This window comes from Anabas testudineus, chromosome 21, assembly GCF_900324465.2.
Source record: "Anabas testudineus chromosome 21, fAnaTes1.2, whole genome shotgun sequence".
Classification (NCBI taxonomy): Eukaryota; Metazoa; Chordata; class Actinopteri; order Anabantiformes; family Anabantidae; genus Anabas; species Anabas testudineus.
Window position 1 is genome coordinate 6210723 of NC_046629.1, and position 18157 is coordinate 6228879.

Sequence of the window (18157 nt, forward strand, 5' to 3'; positions counted from 1 at the left end):
CATATGTTTGACTAGGTTTGGGAACATAACATGGTCTAAATTAGAACCAATTTCAGAATGGACATCAGAGTACTCATAGCAAAAACAGTCTTTCCGTTTATTGATTCCAAAGCAGGAAAGAAATGCCACTTCTGTCAGTTGTGTAGATATAAGGTAGCATTTGTGGCTAATGTTACTAGTTAAAACACTGATTGAATTAATGAACGAATGAAAGATGTTGTTTTCGAGTGTTATGAGCCAGAAGTAGTAGCACCTCCCAGGCGCTTCCAGTAATGCTAGGAACAGTGAGCTGCGACACACAATTATCGTTAGCAATAAAGGAAAAGCTGACTACAGGAAAAACTGAGAACTGTCAGACAGTGGTTTAGACATTTGTATTGAAAAGCTTCATCCTTTCTCAGTTTTCAAATTTCCATCATTACGGTAACATTAGCCAAGGTAAAAAAGAAAAAAAAATAAAATAAAATGATGGAAGGGTACTTGTATGTAATAAATTTAATAAATTGGGCCCGATTTTCATGAGGGGTTAAAAAAAATGAGATTTTAAAAATAAGTATTTGCAAAAACTATAATTCTGTTAATTACATTGAAACTGTAATCAAGCATTTGATAAAATGCCTAAAATAATTTTTATTCAATTACAATTATTTGAAAAATGAGTGAGTAAAATGCAGCACTACACAGTACATGTTTTAGTGATACATAAGATAAATACATACAAAATAGGCAGTCATTATTGGATACCACAAGTGCCTATAGTGAAATATGAAATGAAGCGTTTCCTCTTTGTGGTTGGATCTACCACGAACGCATGAAAGCATTAAACGTACCTCAAGCTCAAGCAGCCCTTGGTTGCAACTTAAGTAGATTAATATATGTTCTGGTTTTATTTCCCTTCAGTTAATACATCAAAATTAACATCAGAAAGAAAACTAAAAACAATACTTACGCAAAACCAGAAAATATTGACTCACCTCAGCCAAAGCAAAAAAACAAAGGAGACTGAGCAGACAGAGGGATGATGGATGAGTTTACGCTACACTGCCAAAGAGGAAACCTCAGCTCTAACGGTTGCACGCGGAGTAGTCTTAACCATATATATGAAAACACTGGTACTTCAATGTCAATGTGACGTAAAAAAAAGTTCTTCCACAAAGGGCGTTCATTTAGAGGTTTTAAGGTATACTAGGACTTCCCCACTAGACAAAGCATGCCCTGGGTTACACATGTATTTTTTTCAGCTATGAGTCAGTCCTGATAAACCACAATCCACTGAGTAAATTTTTTTCAGACAGAATGCACTATGGGGAAACAACCTATCTCTTATTTACATTATAAAAATTTTTCTTCAACAGCCAATGTGATGTTTTTGTGGTCAGAACTTAGGATAGGAGATCATTTTCTATTAACAAACAAAAGACATTGTGTTTCATTAGGATGTAGTGTCCGGTATAGTCTTTTGACTGTATGGATAGTTAGTACCAGATATGCTTGTTTAGAAAGTACCAGTGAAGGCAATTCTCAGGAACCAGAGCAGCACAAAGACGGGTAATAGAGCAAATGATTTAAAAACAGGTAATTTAAGATAAAGATGTGAAGTAAACAAGTAAAAAAAGAATACAGATTTCCCATTTATTTAAACAATAGTCAAGCTTTCATACAAAGAACACCACTGAGAATTGAATCTTGCCATAAAGTCATAATTTTACACGTTTTCTGCCATTGAATATACATCATGAGGTGGATAGTTTATGTCTTATGGCAGTCTGAGTTTATTGCTGATTCTGTGGCGTCGAACCTTAAAGCAGCCTAAAACCTTTAAAATTGTTCATCAAATAAAGATAACATTTACTACCTGTTTCACTTAGCACTTTTTGCTGGCTTATTGCATAAATGCATCTTTATAGATAACTGGATACTAACTGTAATGCCTATTATTAAATGTTTCCTTTTCCTTTCTGCTCTTTACACTTATGTGTACTTCAGTAGCAGTAAATAAAATCTAGGTATAATATAGTACTCACAATTTACTTCTTTACAATTTTATAAACATTTTTTGTACATATTTACACTTTTTATCATATATTTCCATATTTTACAGTTTTACACAAGGTATGGTTTCATAAGTACATCTTTTCCACATTCATGCTCAGTCTCCTCCTGCCAGGGAGTTCCAGTGCTTTACAGTGCTTATTGAGTCTTCAAGCAGAGCATCCTCTATCTTTTCTTGGTCAAGCATCAACTCTTTCATCAGCACCAGCTGTACATAGTACAGTTATAAATCTTTGGCCAACAAACATGATACTTGAAAAGCTACAGGTAAATGTACCTGTAGGAGTAGCATTTGTAATAAAACTGCCTTCAAGTGCACCTTTGCTGTAACCTTGATTTAGGTGGTTCTGGTGGTGAATTATCTGTGTGAGGAGAGTTACTGTGACACACTGTGATGCTTACATTAGAAGCTGGATAGTCTCTGGTCCAACAGTTCACACATGACATTGTGACTGAGCCAAATCATAAGTTCAGCAGGGCAGTTTTCTCAGGGTACACCACCCTCTTGCCCTTCACTGGCATATGATACCTCATCTCCTTCCAAAACCTGGAGGAAGGGGAAAGGGATGGCGACAGATGTGTGTTATGTTCACTTTTCTTCTGGTCCTCTCTGCTGCATGCCCTCCACATTTGCCTTGTCCTTAGGGTTTTCCACCAACACACAGCTCCCTGCTTTTTTCTCAAGTGACGAACTGACTCTGGGAAGAGAGCGAGCTGAGCCGGGGTAATCTCTTCCAGCTCAACTAGAATTACCTGTAAAGCACAACTCAGATTAGAACCAGTGTGTCTTTTTGAGCATGTAACTGTGGAAATAAATTAAATAAATCATTACTAAACACTAAATTGACTGTAAAACCAAAACCATGTTCTGGTTTGTAATTTTTTTGAGATCCCTAAATGATTCATATTTATTAATCCTCAGTGACTCTGCTTCTGTCAATGTATTTTTATTTGTAGCAGTTGTAGTAATAATTTGGATTTTATGCCTAGAATATTGTCTGATAGGTCTTTATTTTCTCACCTTGAAAGATCCCTCCAGCAGTGCTCTGTGCATTGCTTCTACACACTCCAACTGTTGCCTTGTATCTTGATATAATTCATCACTGACATCAAAACTAAGGCAGCTGCTGTTATCACTGGTCTTCCTCTCTCTGTTATTGCTGCTGCTCTTTGAGATGTTGTTGTTATTGCTACTAGTGCTGGTCGTGTGTCTTTTGCTGGTGAAAGTTGAGGCCGTGTAGAGCAAAAGGAGGCGGCGACTAGCTTGCATGCTTTCTTCCACTGAGTCTATGATGGCTGCAAAGAATAAACAGAAGATCAAGAGATGCTGTCGACAGTTTTATGGGCCTACTGTATGAGGCCAGTAATACTACGATGCTCCACCTACCCTGCCCAGGTAGACAGTCACGGCCTGCTATGAAGAGTTTGTAGCCACAGGCATTTTCCAAGACTTGAGGTAGTATGTTAAGGGCAAATGTTTCTACTTCATTGCTGAATCCTACTGCACAGGGCGCTGGATAAGCCACATATGCGTCATACAGCTTCCCATCCAAATCTGACATAGGAAAAAAGCGCGCATTAGGATTTTGTGTGTGTGTGTGTGTGTGTGTGTGTGTGTGTGTGTGTGTGTGTGAATATGCATGTACATATTTATGCATGTAGACAGATGGATAGATAGCCCCCTACATCATCATTTGTCAATCAGGGCGGATGTCTGTTTTGCAATGGTGATACATGATTATGGCATATATAATTAAGAACACATTACTAATTACATTTAGATATTACCTTTGTTTGTATAGAGGAATGGGAAAGCTCTCCTGAACCACAGCACAATGTCAACCTTAAAAATGTAATAGATGATGACACTGATGATAAAGAGAACCATCACACCACCAAGAACGGTTCCAATTGGAAGCATGATATTTGGATCTGTAAGGATGAAAATCACACAAACAGACAACTTTAGGTTGAGCCTTCACCATAGATGTGTTAAAGGAATTTGATATCATGCTTAAAGATGGTACCTAAATTCATTTTCATTCATTTAATCCCTGTGTCAAAACTATTCAATCACACGAATAGCGATAATGTGATCCAATGTGGTTTTTCGAAGGAATCGTTGGGTCGGGGGTCTCTCCTACCACTAAACTATCAACACAGTGGTGTGTGCAAGTGTGACACAGGGTTTCAGAAATCAAAAGCACTTTTTTTTGTAATAATCTAATGCACATCCCTACAGCTTTGAATGTACCATATTTTATTAAAATTTGTAAATCTACTCCCTCTACTTATCATCTTTCAAGCAGGAAAGAAACATCATACTGACTGGTGGATTAAAAAGAATATGCACTAGCAATTGACAACAAAAAAATGGCAACATACAATACAACAAACAATGATGCACACAAACAATTTTAAAGATTTTATAGAGACCACTTGAGATATGCTTTGTTTAGACCAGTTCTAAGAATCTTGTTAAAAATATTGTATAAACTATGTAGGAGTTACATAACATAACCATAAATTCAGTTTACTTTTAATACTTGGTTCCAAATTTTTTTGCTATGCCCATAGGCATCACCAAATACTTGGGTTCTTCCTAGTGATGCTCTGCTGGTACTTTAGTATAGCTTCCTTAGCTTTCTGCATGATCTTGGAGTATTTTGTCTTCAGCAAGTGAAATATTACAAATTACATCTGAATTGGATGATTCTTCTCACATCCCTGCCAAAGTGAATGATTCTAAATATCAGTGTCTTTACTATAAATGTATAATGTAAACACTTATTTCACCCCATCCAGATTAGTAAAATCTGTCACGACAGATTTTATTCAGGAGTTTGAATATTTTTGCTGCAGTTGTTAAAATTTGTGTTGAATTTGGGGTGACCACTTGAAACATTTGTGTTGAACCATTTTATGTTCTTTGTCGATTTTTCATTACAAACGGGTAAAAGTAAATTTAGCCAATACAGCTAATTTGCAGTTGGGTTGAATAATTTTGTAACTGTATGTGTGTGGTTACTGTAACTACTACTATGTGTTGAAGATATAAAATATGTGTATATAGGCCTAATAACATCTTAGAGTGCTAACTTACCACAGTGCAATCGTAGTGAGTGGTAATGAATATGATCAGAATTTTTAGTTGGTCTTTTGTGCTAGATTTATTAGTTTTATTTCACTGTTTACCATTGAGTTGTTTGTTTGTTCCACAGGCCATGGATTCTTGTTTTCCTAATTGGAGTAACAGTTTTTGTTTTTTTTCTTTCCTGTTGTGAGCTTCGTACTGTATTCACTGCTGTATGCTGCTCATTTTAGACAAGAGAATGTTTTCCTGGCCAATAGAGGAAATTTACTATAAAAGCTACAGGTATTACATCTGAGCTAGTGCTAGCATCTGTGTTGTTACCTGCTGGCATCAGAGTAAAATATCCCTCAGGATAACCTCTGGAACTTTGTGCTCGACAAGTGTAGTTGATGTAGAAATCGTTTTTCTTCAGTTCAGAAAACATCAGCAGCCGCTCCAACCATATACCTTTGATAGGAGCATCTTGTCTCCAACTACTGGAACACACAGACAGATCACAGTGAATACAAGTAATCCAAGATACTGTTCTTGATTAGACCAGGAGTCTCAACATACACTTTGCACATTTCTTTCACTTGTAGAACCTTTAAAAGCAGCATAACAAAACTGAAAAGAGGCATTGATTGGGTAAGTGTGCTGACCGTTGTTCAGACGTGTAGACACGCTCAGGAGGATGGGTTTTGAGAATGAACTTGTTTCTGACCATCCAAGTGATATCCACAAAGGGAAACCCAATACCTGGCACAAACACTAGGCACCGCTTGCTAAAATTAGACCCTAAACAAATACACAAACAGTAACACGTTATACATTATGAACCTGTTTTTCTTAATTTCTCAACATCTTCTAGGTTATTTCTCAAACAGACTAATAATAACATAACATAATAACATTTTTTGTGATTTCTAAATATCTTTTAAAAACTTTATAAACACAGAAATACACGTCAGATTCGTGCTGTCGAAGGACCTTTGACCCAAGTGGATGTTTATATTCAGTGTTTGCGAGAATGAGGGGCTTGTGTATTCGACAGTGCAGATGTGGGTGCGAACAAACCCTGAATCAGTTTTGACAATAATCATTTATAGGTATTCTTACCTATATGTGCCTTTATTATTTCATTGGCTGGTTCATGGACTTGTGGAACCAACGAGTACGCCTCTGTAAAGACAGGAACCCAATACTGTTGTTTTACCTTTAATTTACAAAAGCATGCACTGTAAGAAATGTTTGTAGAAATTACGGTAAAAACTATTATATAGCAACAGTATAGTACCATTAAATGCAAAACAGTATATCACCTTAACAGACACATAATATACTTTGATTAACAGTAATAAAGTATTATTCTATTATACTTTATTACTGTTCACAGTACACAGTTTTACTGTTAAAACATAAAAATGTAGCTATAATTAATGCAAAAATACCGTGAGGCATAAGCAAGTAAATATCCTAAAATTATTCGTATTATTTGGTTTAAATTACAGATTTTCTTGATGTATACATTGAATTGGATCAGAATGCTTAAAGGTACAGTCTTTACCTTTAATAATGATAGTTTGTACCTTGATTTACAATGGATTTATTTGTTTAATTTAGAATTTATCATAAGTATTTGTTGACTGTAAAATCTATGCCAGTCAACTGTAATGCCTTATTTGATTTACCATATTTTTTACAGTAAAAATTTGGGAAACACAGCTGCTGGTAATTTACTGTAACGTTGAACTGAGCAATAAAATGCTTTAATATGTTATACACTTGTACTGTGTTTATATATATATATAATGTATAACTAACAGTATATATGTTATTTATTTAGTTTAGTCATTTAATGCTAACCAAAAAAGTTGCCAAGTATAAAATGTGTGGTTTCTTATTAAATGTACAGTAAAGTGTGGTACATTTTTACCTTATTTTTCATGGTGAAAATTTCCCATAAATTACACAGAATTTTTTTTACAGCCCATGTCTCACTTCATAAATCGCTAAATAGTCCCTATCTTGCACACTCAAGTAAGTATCTCCATTCTAACCTGAGACAATCGCATTAATCGTCTCTGACACAGATCCTGCGGTGCCACTGAGGGTGAACTTTAAAGTACAGGTGAAGAAGCTGTTGTGTTGCGCTTCCACTGTATTTATCATCAGTTTGGTGTCTCTGTAGGTATACTTCCCAGCTTGCCCATCCATTATGGGATCACAACCCTAGATGAAGAAAATTATGTAGATGTTAGACTTTTTAGACAAGATGTAGAGGAAAACTACTAGAGTAGGCAGTACAACTCCAACTGGATGTAGGTTGGGGATTAAACAGGATTAAGGATTAATGAATATTGAATGTCAGTCCTCAACAAGACTTTCCATAACTCACCTTGTACCACACCAGGGAAGTAATGATGTTGTAGCTTTTCAGTTTATCAATATAGTGCTTCAGAGGGCAGTACAGTTTGTCATTGACTCCTCTTGTGAGTGTTTGCTCAGTTGTCCTTGGCCTTCCACACTCACCAGTAACTGGTAGCTCTACTACAAGCTTGGTTACCTGTCTGTAGCACTGAGAAGGAGTTCTGTAGAAGGTAAATTGGAGAAAAATAAGATCAGTCAAGGTTTGTTGTTAATTTTAAAGCAACAAGCAGATGAACTAGGAACTTCTTGAAATTAAGGGCAACAACATGCTTTCAAATTCTGAATATTAAAGTACACTTAATAATTATTTAATTATTTATAACTATTAGTTAAATAGTTTTTTTTTTATTTTTGTTGGTGCTACCATACCTCACTATGGTCACATATTCTCCATCATCGTCCAGCGTCACATTAAGAAACCACAGAGTCTCCCCGCGTATCAGGATTCTACCGGTCTGGGTACTCATTTCTTGGTTTGTGTCTGATTCGTACCATGTGATGTTATATGGGACAGTTGTGAAGTTGAAGACATCTGGAGACACCAGGGTGCTATTCAGCATAGCCATGTCCCCAGGAACAGAGAAAACTCTCTCAAATTGTAGCTTATAGTCAGTACAGTTCCCTGCAACACACACAAACATTGTTTGAAAATCCATTTGTCTTGTTTACAGCAATTTCAAACACTAAATTATTGTTCTGCAAATTAGACAATGAAGTCTTGGGTTGCGTTCACACCTAAGTGTGTTTGCTTTGGTCTGAATTAGTAGATGAATTTGTAAACTTAGAGCTTTTTCCTCTTGGTTTGGTTTCTTTTCACACTGAGAAAAATCCAAGTGAACTAAAATAAGTCACGTCAAATCACGTGAAAACATTGCCTTTGCTTATTTGTCACATGTGTCTGCCGTGGGAACTTAAAAAGTAAATACAGGAAGAAAGTAAAGTGTTGTGGACTACTATACGTTTGTGTAACAGGAGAAAGATGTTTCCACAATGAATGTTAACACAGGTTGGTCATCCCATTGATTATTGCTTATTAAGTTACTTCAAATCACACGATTTATAGCGTTTGGTTCCGTTTTGGTTTGGTACGCTTTCTCCCCAGAAGGACCGCAACAGATTTCGCTAGACAATGTGGATCAAGACTACCTCTTTTCAGGGGTCATGCTGTGGTTAATTTGGTGCACACTCGGGTGCAACTACTGTTTTCACACTAGACAAAAAAAGCTGCACCAAGAGGAAAAACAAACTTCAATTTAGTTCAATTTAATTGAATAAAGGTTGCTGGAGATTTTGTCTTTCTGGCAGTGTCTTATATCAGTTATGTCTAACTTAATTAAAACACTGGCAGAACATTTAGCAAAATCATGCTAGTGGCAGCTGCTCCACCAACCAGTTACTGTTTTTTTTATTCTGCTCTCATTTGCAGCCCTTAAAACGGGACAAACATGTTTATATTTAGTATCAGAAATATTGAGAACTGAAAAAAATGGTTACTGCAGATACACTAGTAGCCACAAGGGGGTGATAAAATTCTTCAGTTCAGTTTGGAGTCGGACCTTACAGTTAAACTTAGCAAAACATGAAATGCATGTTGAATACTTAAAAGTATCTGTTCATAGGTCTGTTTGAAATGGTCTCACAGTTCTAATGGTATTGATGTTGTTCTATGTACTAAGAAAACAGTGTTAATCATCTCACCTTGTATAAATCCTGCACACAGCCCGCACAGCCCAAACAAAAACAGAAAGCTTCCCATGGCTGAACTCAGGCCCATGGCTGAAAAAATAAAAACACATTTAAATCCGCAGTTAGTTATGAATGTATAAAACAAACTACACTACAGAGAAAATGATGCTGGAGAAAAATCTGCAGTGACAGTTTGAAATCTTGACAGACAGCTGTATACTTACTGGAACACTGCTGTCCAGCAAGACTGACGGGTCACAAGAGGCCGAAATCTAAAATTATGTCTTTCACTTACTGTCTCTGCTTTTCCCACCCACCCTCTCCCTCACTCTCTCACACAGATGAAAAATGTTCTGGCATTTTAAGAGTTGCCTGGAAACTGCTGACAAAGTGCCATGTAATGCTTTGGAGCTGGATAAAGGCCCAGTATCCTGAACACTGCTCAACATTGCGACTGAACGCTGCCCGTAAATGAACACTTTAAACCCTTGGGAAGGTATTGGTTTCCTCTTGTTGCAAGCTTGTAAAACTACTGTTTGCATATTGGTTTAAGTCAGTAAATTCTTCAGTGTAAGAATATATATATATATAGATATATATCAAGACTACATCTAATATATATACCTTATATTGTCTTCCTATTTCCCACATGACTGTCAGTGTTAGTCACAGGAACACAGTTTTACCACAGATATGCCACTTTCTTATGTAAACAGGTGTCAGTTTTGATTTAGTGTGTTACATTTGGGTTAGAGGTGGTAATTTATTTTAGGATATGTAAGCATATGTGGACCTACTTACATGTTGTGTAATGTAATGGCTTATCTGAAAATTTTAGAAATTAGATTTTAAAGATAATGCTATTAACATGAATGACAGATGCTTTTGGTCCAGTTGATGTGTAACTTTGAGAAACAAAGAATATGCAAACATGTCTTTTGTATTTCATTTTGACTATTCATGCATTTTTAATCACATAGTTTTGAATAGGAGACCATGTGTGTTACGCTAAACCTTGTAAAACAGTCAAAAATGATCCAAAAAGACTGTGATAAATCCTCTTCTCACATTTGATTGAACGTGATGATATTGGCCAACATCCCACAAACTATTGTTGCTTTGCAAGCAAAGAGTAGCAACAAAATGAGGAAATAAGAAGAGGAAAATCATCTAAACCACATCAGCACTTCTCCATCTTGCCACTGCTGAAGAGACAGCTGTGTGGATGGTGGTGCACTTGTGGTATAGCAGGTTGTAGTGAATATAAGGTGCAGCAGGTCATATGGTTTGACTCGCAAAGCTAAGTTTGCTGCTTGCAAGAGCTCAGTGTTGTCTTCACACTGAGAGCGTTTTTTGATATGTTGTAGCAGGCTTATGACTTTAAGCCACAATAAAGAGCCATAAAATCTTTGTTTTAGTGAGCACAGATTTCAGTCTCTGGATCTGCATCTGGAGGTTGTTAGAATTAGTAATAGACAGCATAGTTTAACTCTGGGACAAGCCCAGGCAGAGAGGAGCGTGGGAAGGGCTCACTCTGCTTAGTGGGTCATGCTGTGAGGAGAGATGTGGGAGTAAGGCATGGGAGACTGGGGTTAAATTAAACTGAACTGAGTCATATGGAGAAGAGAAATGTCTGGTAACTGTTTTTTCTTGTGACCAGAGACCTGGTGTTGGTGGTTGGATGTGTAATTGGTTGAGCAGGGGCTTAGTTAGATGCAACGCAATTCTCTTCCACATCCAGTATTACTCACTTACACACTCAGCTCATAACTGAAGATATACACTCCTCTCCAAAAGTATTGGAACAGTCAGTTCAGTTCTTTTATTTTTGCCGTAGACTAAAAACATTCGGGTTTGACATCAAAAGATATAATATATCAACTAAATCTTAAGTCTTATTCACTTTAATCTATTTTAGGTTTATCTGTTCCAATACTTTTGTTCACATGAAAAATGGGTGGGTTCACACAATTTTCTAAATTCTGTATTGGATTGAGACATTAAATGTTGATTTTTTGTCTCACATTCATCTTTTGATGTCAAATCCAATTGTTTTAGTCTACAGCAAAAATAAAGGAATTGGCCTCACTGTCTGGATACATTTGGAAGGGAGTGTAGGTAATAGAAATGTTGCTTGCTGGCAGGATGTTGTTATATGAGGATAATTGTTTAGTCCCCTCATGATTGTAGTGTTGATAAGAAGTGTCGAGTTATATATCCACTTCTGCTTTTTAACCCTGAGACTCCTAACAGTAAGCTTAGTTCTGTTACTGGAGGAAAACTAGGCTGTTTATACTAGGCTAGGGACTGACTCCCTTAACCAGCTGCTTCTTCAGGACCAAACTGAAAAATCAGCTTTGCAAATGTTTTATGAAGAATGAAATACACTGCCTGTCCAAAAACAATTTAAAAACTCAAATATTTTGTTGGACCACCTTTAGCTTTGATTACTGAACACATTTTCTGTGGCATTGTTTTGTTAAGCTTCTACAATGTCACAACATTTATTCCTGTCCAGAGTTGCATTCATTTTGCTCTAAGATTGGGTTTAAGGTCTGGACTCTGTGGTGGCCACTCCATGAGTGAAAAGGATGTGTCATGCTCCCTGAACCACTCTTTTACAATTCGAACCAGATGAATTGTCCTCTTGGAATATGCCTGAGACATCAGGGAAAAAAAATCCACTGACCTCATTCTTCGGGCACATAATGAACCTGAACCTAGACCTGACCAACTGCAGCAACCCCAAAAGAAGAAATGAGAAGCTACTCACTGCATCACTTAGGGTTAAATAACTTTGTCGTTGCCAGCTAAAAAATAATCATCCATGCAGTAATTCTCTAATGTGAGGCTCTTACCTATTTGCTTGATTAAACATAGTTGGTGACTTTTTTTGGAACTGGCAGTGTACATTTGTTTGTTTTACCTTGTCAGTACACATGATGTATTGCTCATATAGTTACTTATAAATCCAGGAGAGCAAGTTGGGGTTAAAATAATCTGTCTAAAAGAGAACAGATATCAAAACACCACACACTGCATATACTTTGAGAAAGGATGTCAGAAATATGAATGTGGTTATTGTATTATTTACTGTAAGTACTGGCAGGTAAAGCCAGGAACCTTATAAGTGGAACAAGCCTTCATGATATGTTTAGATTGTGGTCTTGGATGACTCAACCTCTTGAATGGGACACAGCAAGCTCTGCTGGATTCCTTAAAGACGACAAACAAGCACATGATGATTTTACTCCAAATCAAACAACACTAAAGCTTGTGGTTCCTGGTAACAGAAGATAGCTTATGGCATGAAAGGATGGTGGAAATATCATTACTAGTGTATTTATTCTCTGCAAGGAAGGGAAGCATAGGTAGTACTGTGAAGTTGAAATGTGGAGAGATTGTACTAATGTTTATTAAAGCGATAACTTTTCTAAATATATTTAGATTGTAGCTGTGACTTATGTTTAATGTGAACTTTTCTTTTCGTAACATTTACGTTTATGGAATTCATTTGACTCAGTGATATGTTGTAAACTGAGATCTGAGGATGTGGAAAGTGCTTGCATGACAAAAATCACACAGAAAGGGTTAAGAAACAGGCCTCACTAACTGGACAAATTTGTGCAATGTTTGATTTCACTACAACAAACTGACAGAAAGGAACAAGTGTTCTGTATTTGTGTTTGCATTTAGCTAAGTGATGGATAGATTGTTGGTCTATAAATTTGCTCATTCACGCAAACTTTGTCCATCTGTTTATGGAACAGGCTGCAACACAGTGAAGAGCGATCACAGGTCCAAGGTCGTAAAAACATGAACAAGTACAGAGTACATAACAGCTTGATAAACGTCATGGAGTCAGTGCCTTTGTAATTAACAGGGTAATATTGTCTCTATCTTGGCAATCTTTGAAATAAAATATATACAGTATAAACTAGAAGCTATAAACTTACAGTTAATTTGATCAAATATAATAACCTAGTTTAAGTATCACAACTGTGCAAACATGAACCATATATACACAGAAATCCTCACGGTTAAAAATTAAACTGAAAGCACACACAGAAATAAATTGATAAACAATATGAGCAGTGATTTGGTTTAAATAGTGGTTAAACTGCTGAGTCCTGATATGAGTCATCATAAACGAGCAGATTTCAAACGTGATTCACTAAAACGTGGGGGAGAGGCAGCAGGAGCAAAATTTACTTTCACCTGCTGTTTTGTGAACTGTAAAAACAAAATTTTTGGAATGAAAATAAATTGAAAAAGAAAAAATGAATAATCCTACTTGGCCCACACATGATTCACTGGACCAATGTCTCTGATTTTCTCCCCCGTAATATAAATAATATAATAAGAGATTTAGCTGAGGGCTTGACTTACATGTTTTTTTCTGAGCACTCCAAATCTCAGTGACAATATAGTGATGCTGGTGTTGCAACATATTTTGTATCATTGAATAATTTCTTGTTTCTTCATTAACTGATAATCTTTGTCTGCATATTGCAGTTTCTCTGAACTGCAGGTAGCATTCACTTTTTTCAATTGTTTATCCAAAACCCAGAGACGTTAATTTACTATCTCCTCATGATAACTATTTTGGTTTGATAAATACCCAACAATTAAGATTGTTCCGAACTAAAAAGCGTCTTTGTCTCCTTCCAAAATCTAACGCTAGCCCAAGTGTGACCAATTCTTATGTACTATGATGATCTTAGCCTGTAAAGCTAAGATGAAACAAAGATAAAAATCTGTCTTAAAATTCTTTTGGGGAACTCGAAAGCATTTCATATGACCTACACAAATTCTCTTGTTCCTAGAGTAATGGGGCAGTGCTAAGCTAAGCAAAAAAACGTACTGAAGGGGAACACATTGAAGGGGAAGAGGATGTGATTCCAAGTAGTGATGGAGAATTGAAACCCTTGTCCTTAATGTATAGATGACACACCCTGTTGTATGAGAGTGTACCAGTCGCATTATGAAATAAAACCTAATACAGCCTGGAAATATCAGTTATCAAACTGCTTGAGTCATTAAGCCCTATAAAGCAAAAGCAATGGGAGTGTCTCGATGGGAATATGGCATGCATGACTGAATGCAATGTGTCATACTTTTAGGTGTCAAAGTAATTTAAAAAGTAATGTTTTTCTTTTTGGTTTTTGTGGCAAGAAACTTGATTCATCTGTTTTTCCTTCCACAGTGACTCTTAAAGCTCAGGTTTTCTGACAATTTAACAATTAACAATTTTAAATATGCTTTAATATGGTGTGCACCAAAGACAAGTCTAGAACATGAGATCCAATAAATACAGTATAATACAGCCAATATTGTGCCTAACCCAACCATGGTTAAGACATTAGTCATCAATAAAAATCCACAGGTGTCAAAGTCCAGTGCTATAAACAGTGGTTCATGTGATTTAGTTTCTGTTTGTACAAAGATGTGACTTCTGAGTGCATGAGACATCCTACAGCTCATACTGAGTGCTAACTGCATGATTCTCATGTGCAGAATGTGGGAGTATTTTAAAGAACACATCCACTTTGACTATAAAAAACACAGGTAGCAAGAAGAGCTGCATAGTTTATCTAAATGTTTGACATAAATGGGCAGCTTCTAGGAAGCACTTGAGAAGTGCAGACCAAACACTGAACAACTATCGAGAATAAGCCTAAATTAGTTGCTCATTTAATAATGAAAGTGTGTCAACTTTGTGGTCCAAACTACAACACACTTCTTTCCTTGAACCCCATGCAGCCCTCGCAATTTCTGTGGCAAGTTAAGTAGATTAGTAGTCTGGGACAGATGGTGTCAGAGTTGACATTAGAAAGCGGTACTTGAGCAAAGCAAAGGCAAAATATATTCACTCACCTCAAAGAAACCAACACAAAGGCAACGAACAGAAGAATAGTGGTTTACACAACACCGTGGACCTAACAGAGGAAGCTTCACCTTGACCTTTGCAAACAGAGTGGAGTCTTGACCATACAGGTCAGCGAGTGACTCAACAGCTATGTCCCGCTTCCAAGGGATGAAAGCACAAACTGCACAAAGAGCAGGAAGAGTGTGTTTGGATTGCATGTCAACTCTCTCTTTGCTTGTCTATGTATTTCAACACAGTTAAACTAGCAGCAACACCTTCCCGAAATACTACCCGAAATAGCTCACCATGACCACAACAACAGTACATTAATCAATGTAACAAATTCTGTCCTTAAAATGTCTTATGTTAACCTGACAGACAACATTATACACTAAATATTCTTTCACAGTCTTTAGAGCAAAGCTGTACTCAGATTACATGTGACCAAACAGTTTTACTTGTATTAAAAAACATCTTTATTCACTTAAATGTCAATTTGACCTAAATACAGTTCTTCCCAAAGCAAGGTCTGGTTATTCAGACGAATAAGTTGAAGGTGCACCTGGATTTCCCCGACTAGACAGAGGAATTCCCAGGGTACACATGTATTTGTTCAGCTATGAGTAAGTCCCGATCAACCACTTTCCCCTGAGTAAATGTCAAACAGGATGCAATGTGGAAAAGGTGAACTACAGTACATTTACAGCCACATTTACAGTGGTTTCAACAAACATTCTCACTCGCTTGCAAGTGCTCTGCTGTCTTTTCTATCTCATATTGAAAGTTTGTCATTTTTTCCCCAACAGCCCATGGGCATTGTGTGGCAGGTGTCATTATTCTAACACCATACAAAATAGATTGTTGTGTTGAATTAGGTTGCACTGTGAAATTAGTAGTTATTTGCTGAATAATTTGTCTTTTGACCGATTGTTGATGAGTAGTACTAGATATACTTTAGAAAGTTGAGACTGATTAACAGTAATGTTTTAACTCTGCCATTGTAACTAATTTGGTCTTTTATACCAAAGAAAAACCTCTCCTTCAGAAGGCCGAGTGAAATATTTTTAAATTCTGTTAATGGATAATACTAATAATAGCTGTTGTTTCTGTCTATCAGCAAATATATTCTCTTCAACTCAATTCATAGTTTTTCTATGGTGGAAATGCGAGACATCCACAAACATCCATGGTCTTGTCTACTGCCACCCCACCAATCAACTGCCACCCAGTTGCAGACATCTTGTAAGTTTTTTTTTACAGTATTTTACAGTGTAATAGAAGCTTCCTGACACTTATAAACTACATATAACATCCCAGAAATGTTATATTTCCCTTGTTCTTGTCAGAAGAGGACTTGTCATTTGATTTCGTTCCTTCCTTACATAAGAAAAAACACATGATAAAGGGTAACAGATTAAGTTGGAGCAAGCTGATTTAAATTAATATCAATCAAGAGAAAATTAAATGGAAACTATTCAGGTAATCGGATAAATATGAAATAAGAATGTTATCACATATGAGATAGCTGCTTTTTTGAGTCTTACATCATAGTAAATTCAGTATTCAGGGGCTTGGTCTGTTGCTTTGCAAAACAAGATAATTGAAGACTTCTGCAGTGAGTCACATTACATGTAGATTGTTTTGTTACTAGCAAGTTTCTTTAAGGGGTTAAGTGAACCCTAAAGGTATTTAGCCCAACCAATGGCAGTAAAAGCTTGTTTCACTGCCATGGAGGAATAAAGCATGGGTCATGTGCTTAAGACTTGCAAAAACAAGTCAAAAGCATGACCAGACAGTGACACAGGCAGAAAAGGCAGATAGTAAATGATGTGTAAAGCAGATAAAAATCACTGCTGTCACAATCGATGACGAGCTTACACTTCAGTCTGAGAAAATATTTATATTTGACATTTATCTGATATTGAGGCCAGTATTATCTCTTCTGTCTCTTGCATTATTTGATCAGGGATCAGGGATCAACTGTACCACAAACCATTATTCCTAGTAGAAAGGTGAATGTCTATTACATGTATAAGGTTTCTGGTCAAGGAGAAATGAATAGTACCCAGAAGTGGACAGGCTAATCAGGTTTTGATGACTGGTGATTAGCTGTGCTGTTTAGCTGTTGGCCCACCCCTAAACCTGAGCGAAAGTAATTAAAGGCTGTGTTAGACACCAGAGTTGTAAAGGAGCAATGTTGTGACGCACATGTACATTGTGTACACCCGCCTGCGGGTGACTCAGTGCTCACTTTACACTTTATACATCTTTTTTCATCTAATAGAAATTGAGCAGGGGTTCCCTGAGCAGAATTTGACTTAATATTTGGACAAAGTAAGGTTAAAAACAATGTGGTTGAGAAAATAGTTTTGATCTCTTGAGTTTGAACCTTATCATGTCCTTCCATCTTTTTGCTCTATGTCTTATCAGAACAACTTTCTTTGTGTGTATTATATGTGCCAGGAATCCACGGGAGTAAGGTTTAGTTTGGGAGGATGAAAAAGAAGAATGAACTAAAGCTAATCTGGTGCTTGGTGACCTGTTTTTCAGCTTGTGTGATACAAAGCTAAAGTTCTCATCTTGCAGCTATGGAGCAGAGACCAATAGCAATTCACATGCAGTAATGTTGGTGGAAACTATTAACGTAACCCCAGATCTAGTTAACATTGATCAAAACAGTGAACTCACCAGACTGATGTTATTCTAGTCCTTGTGTAAAGGCAACAGCCACTTCAGGTCACATGAAAGTCTTGTAAAAAACATCTTTTTTCCCCCCCCCTTTAACTTAAAGTTAAGCTCAGACGTGTCCTCTTCACATTTGACTTCCTCTTCTGTGGAGACTTGAGAACATGTTGCAATTTCCTTTTCATGGATCTTTTGAAAGCCAGTTGGTGTCCTAATCTGTTGAGCAATAACTGGGAGGAGATGATCCTGCTGTTCATATGATTCACACAATACACAGATATCTTACATAGGACTTTTTGCTTCTAATGAAAAGTATTTAATTTATATGTATATAAAGTTGGTAATCATTCTCAGTGCCCAAC

At 36.7% G+C, this 18157-nt stretch overlaps 1 protein-coding gene and 1 long non-coding RNA gene across 11 annotated transcripts in view; one reads left to right on the forward strand and one right to left on the reverse strand.

Moving 5' to 3' along the window:
- LOC113173827 overlaps positions 1-18157 on the forward strand; it is a 60033-nt gene that overhangs the window by 16083 nt on the left and 25793 nt on the right. The window contains exon 1 of one of the 8 annotated variants that reach the window (XR_003299837.2): positions 9592-9737. The exons of the other annotated variants lie outside the window; for them this stretch is intronic. This is a non-coding gene — a long non-coding RNA (uncharacterized LOC113173827). Of the gene's footprint in view, positions 1-9591; positions 9738-18157 lie in introns of those variants that run through there. 8 annotated transcript variants of the gene reach the window in all.
- Positions 1614-17970, reverse strand: LOC113173822 (interleukin-1 receptor type 1-like). Of its 3 annotated transcripts, none has more exons than XM_026377404.1 (12): positions 17799-17970; positions 9254-9331; positions 7925-8177; positions 7524-7716; positions 7186-7357; positions 6245-6307; positions 5788-5923; positions 5468-5619; positions 3841-3984; positions 3440-3607; positions 3074-3348; positions 1614-2805 (listed from the first exon to the last, which is right to left on the reverse strand). In XM_026377404.1, exons 2-12 carry the CDS (start codon positions 9327-9329, stop codon positions 2515-2517), a joined length of 1923 nt encoding a protein of 640 aa, XP_026233189.1. In that variant the 5' UTR covers positions 9330-9331; positions 17799-17970; the 3' UTR covers positions 1614-2514. The 3 variants fall into 3 exon arrangements, with proteins under 3 accessions (XP_026233189.1, XP_026233186.1, XP_026233187.1); XM_026377401.1 differs by having other exon boundaries at positions 5468-5622; positions 17799-17968; XM_026377402.1 differs by lacking the exon at positions 17799-17970 and adding an exon at positions 15119-15323 and having other exon boundaries at positions 5468-5622.

What these genes read in the sequence shown, in the direction of transcription:
- LOC113173822 (XM_026377401.1), bottom strand. Translation starts at nt 9,329, where the DNA reads ATGGGCCTGAGTTCAGCCATGGGAAGCTTTCTGTTTTTGTTTGGGCTG. An exon ending in GATTAATGCGATTGTCTCAG is followed by an intron (nt 6,308 to 7,185) that starts GTTAGAATGGAG and finishes CTGTCTTTACAG; the next exon opens with AGGCGTACTCGTTGGTTCCA. An exon ending in TGACTGTCTACCTGGGCAGG is followed by an intron (nt 3,349 to 3,439) that starts GTAGGTGGAGCA and finishes TATTCTTTGCAG; the next exon opens with CCATCATAGACTCAGTGGAA.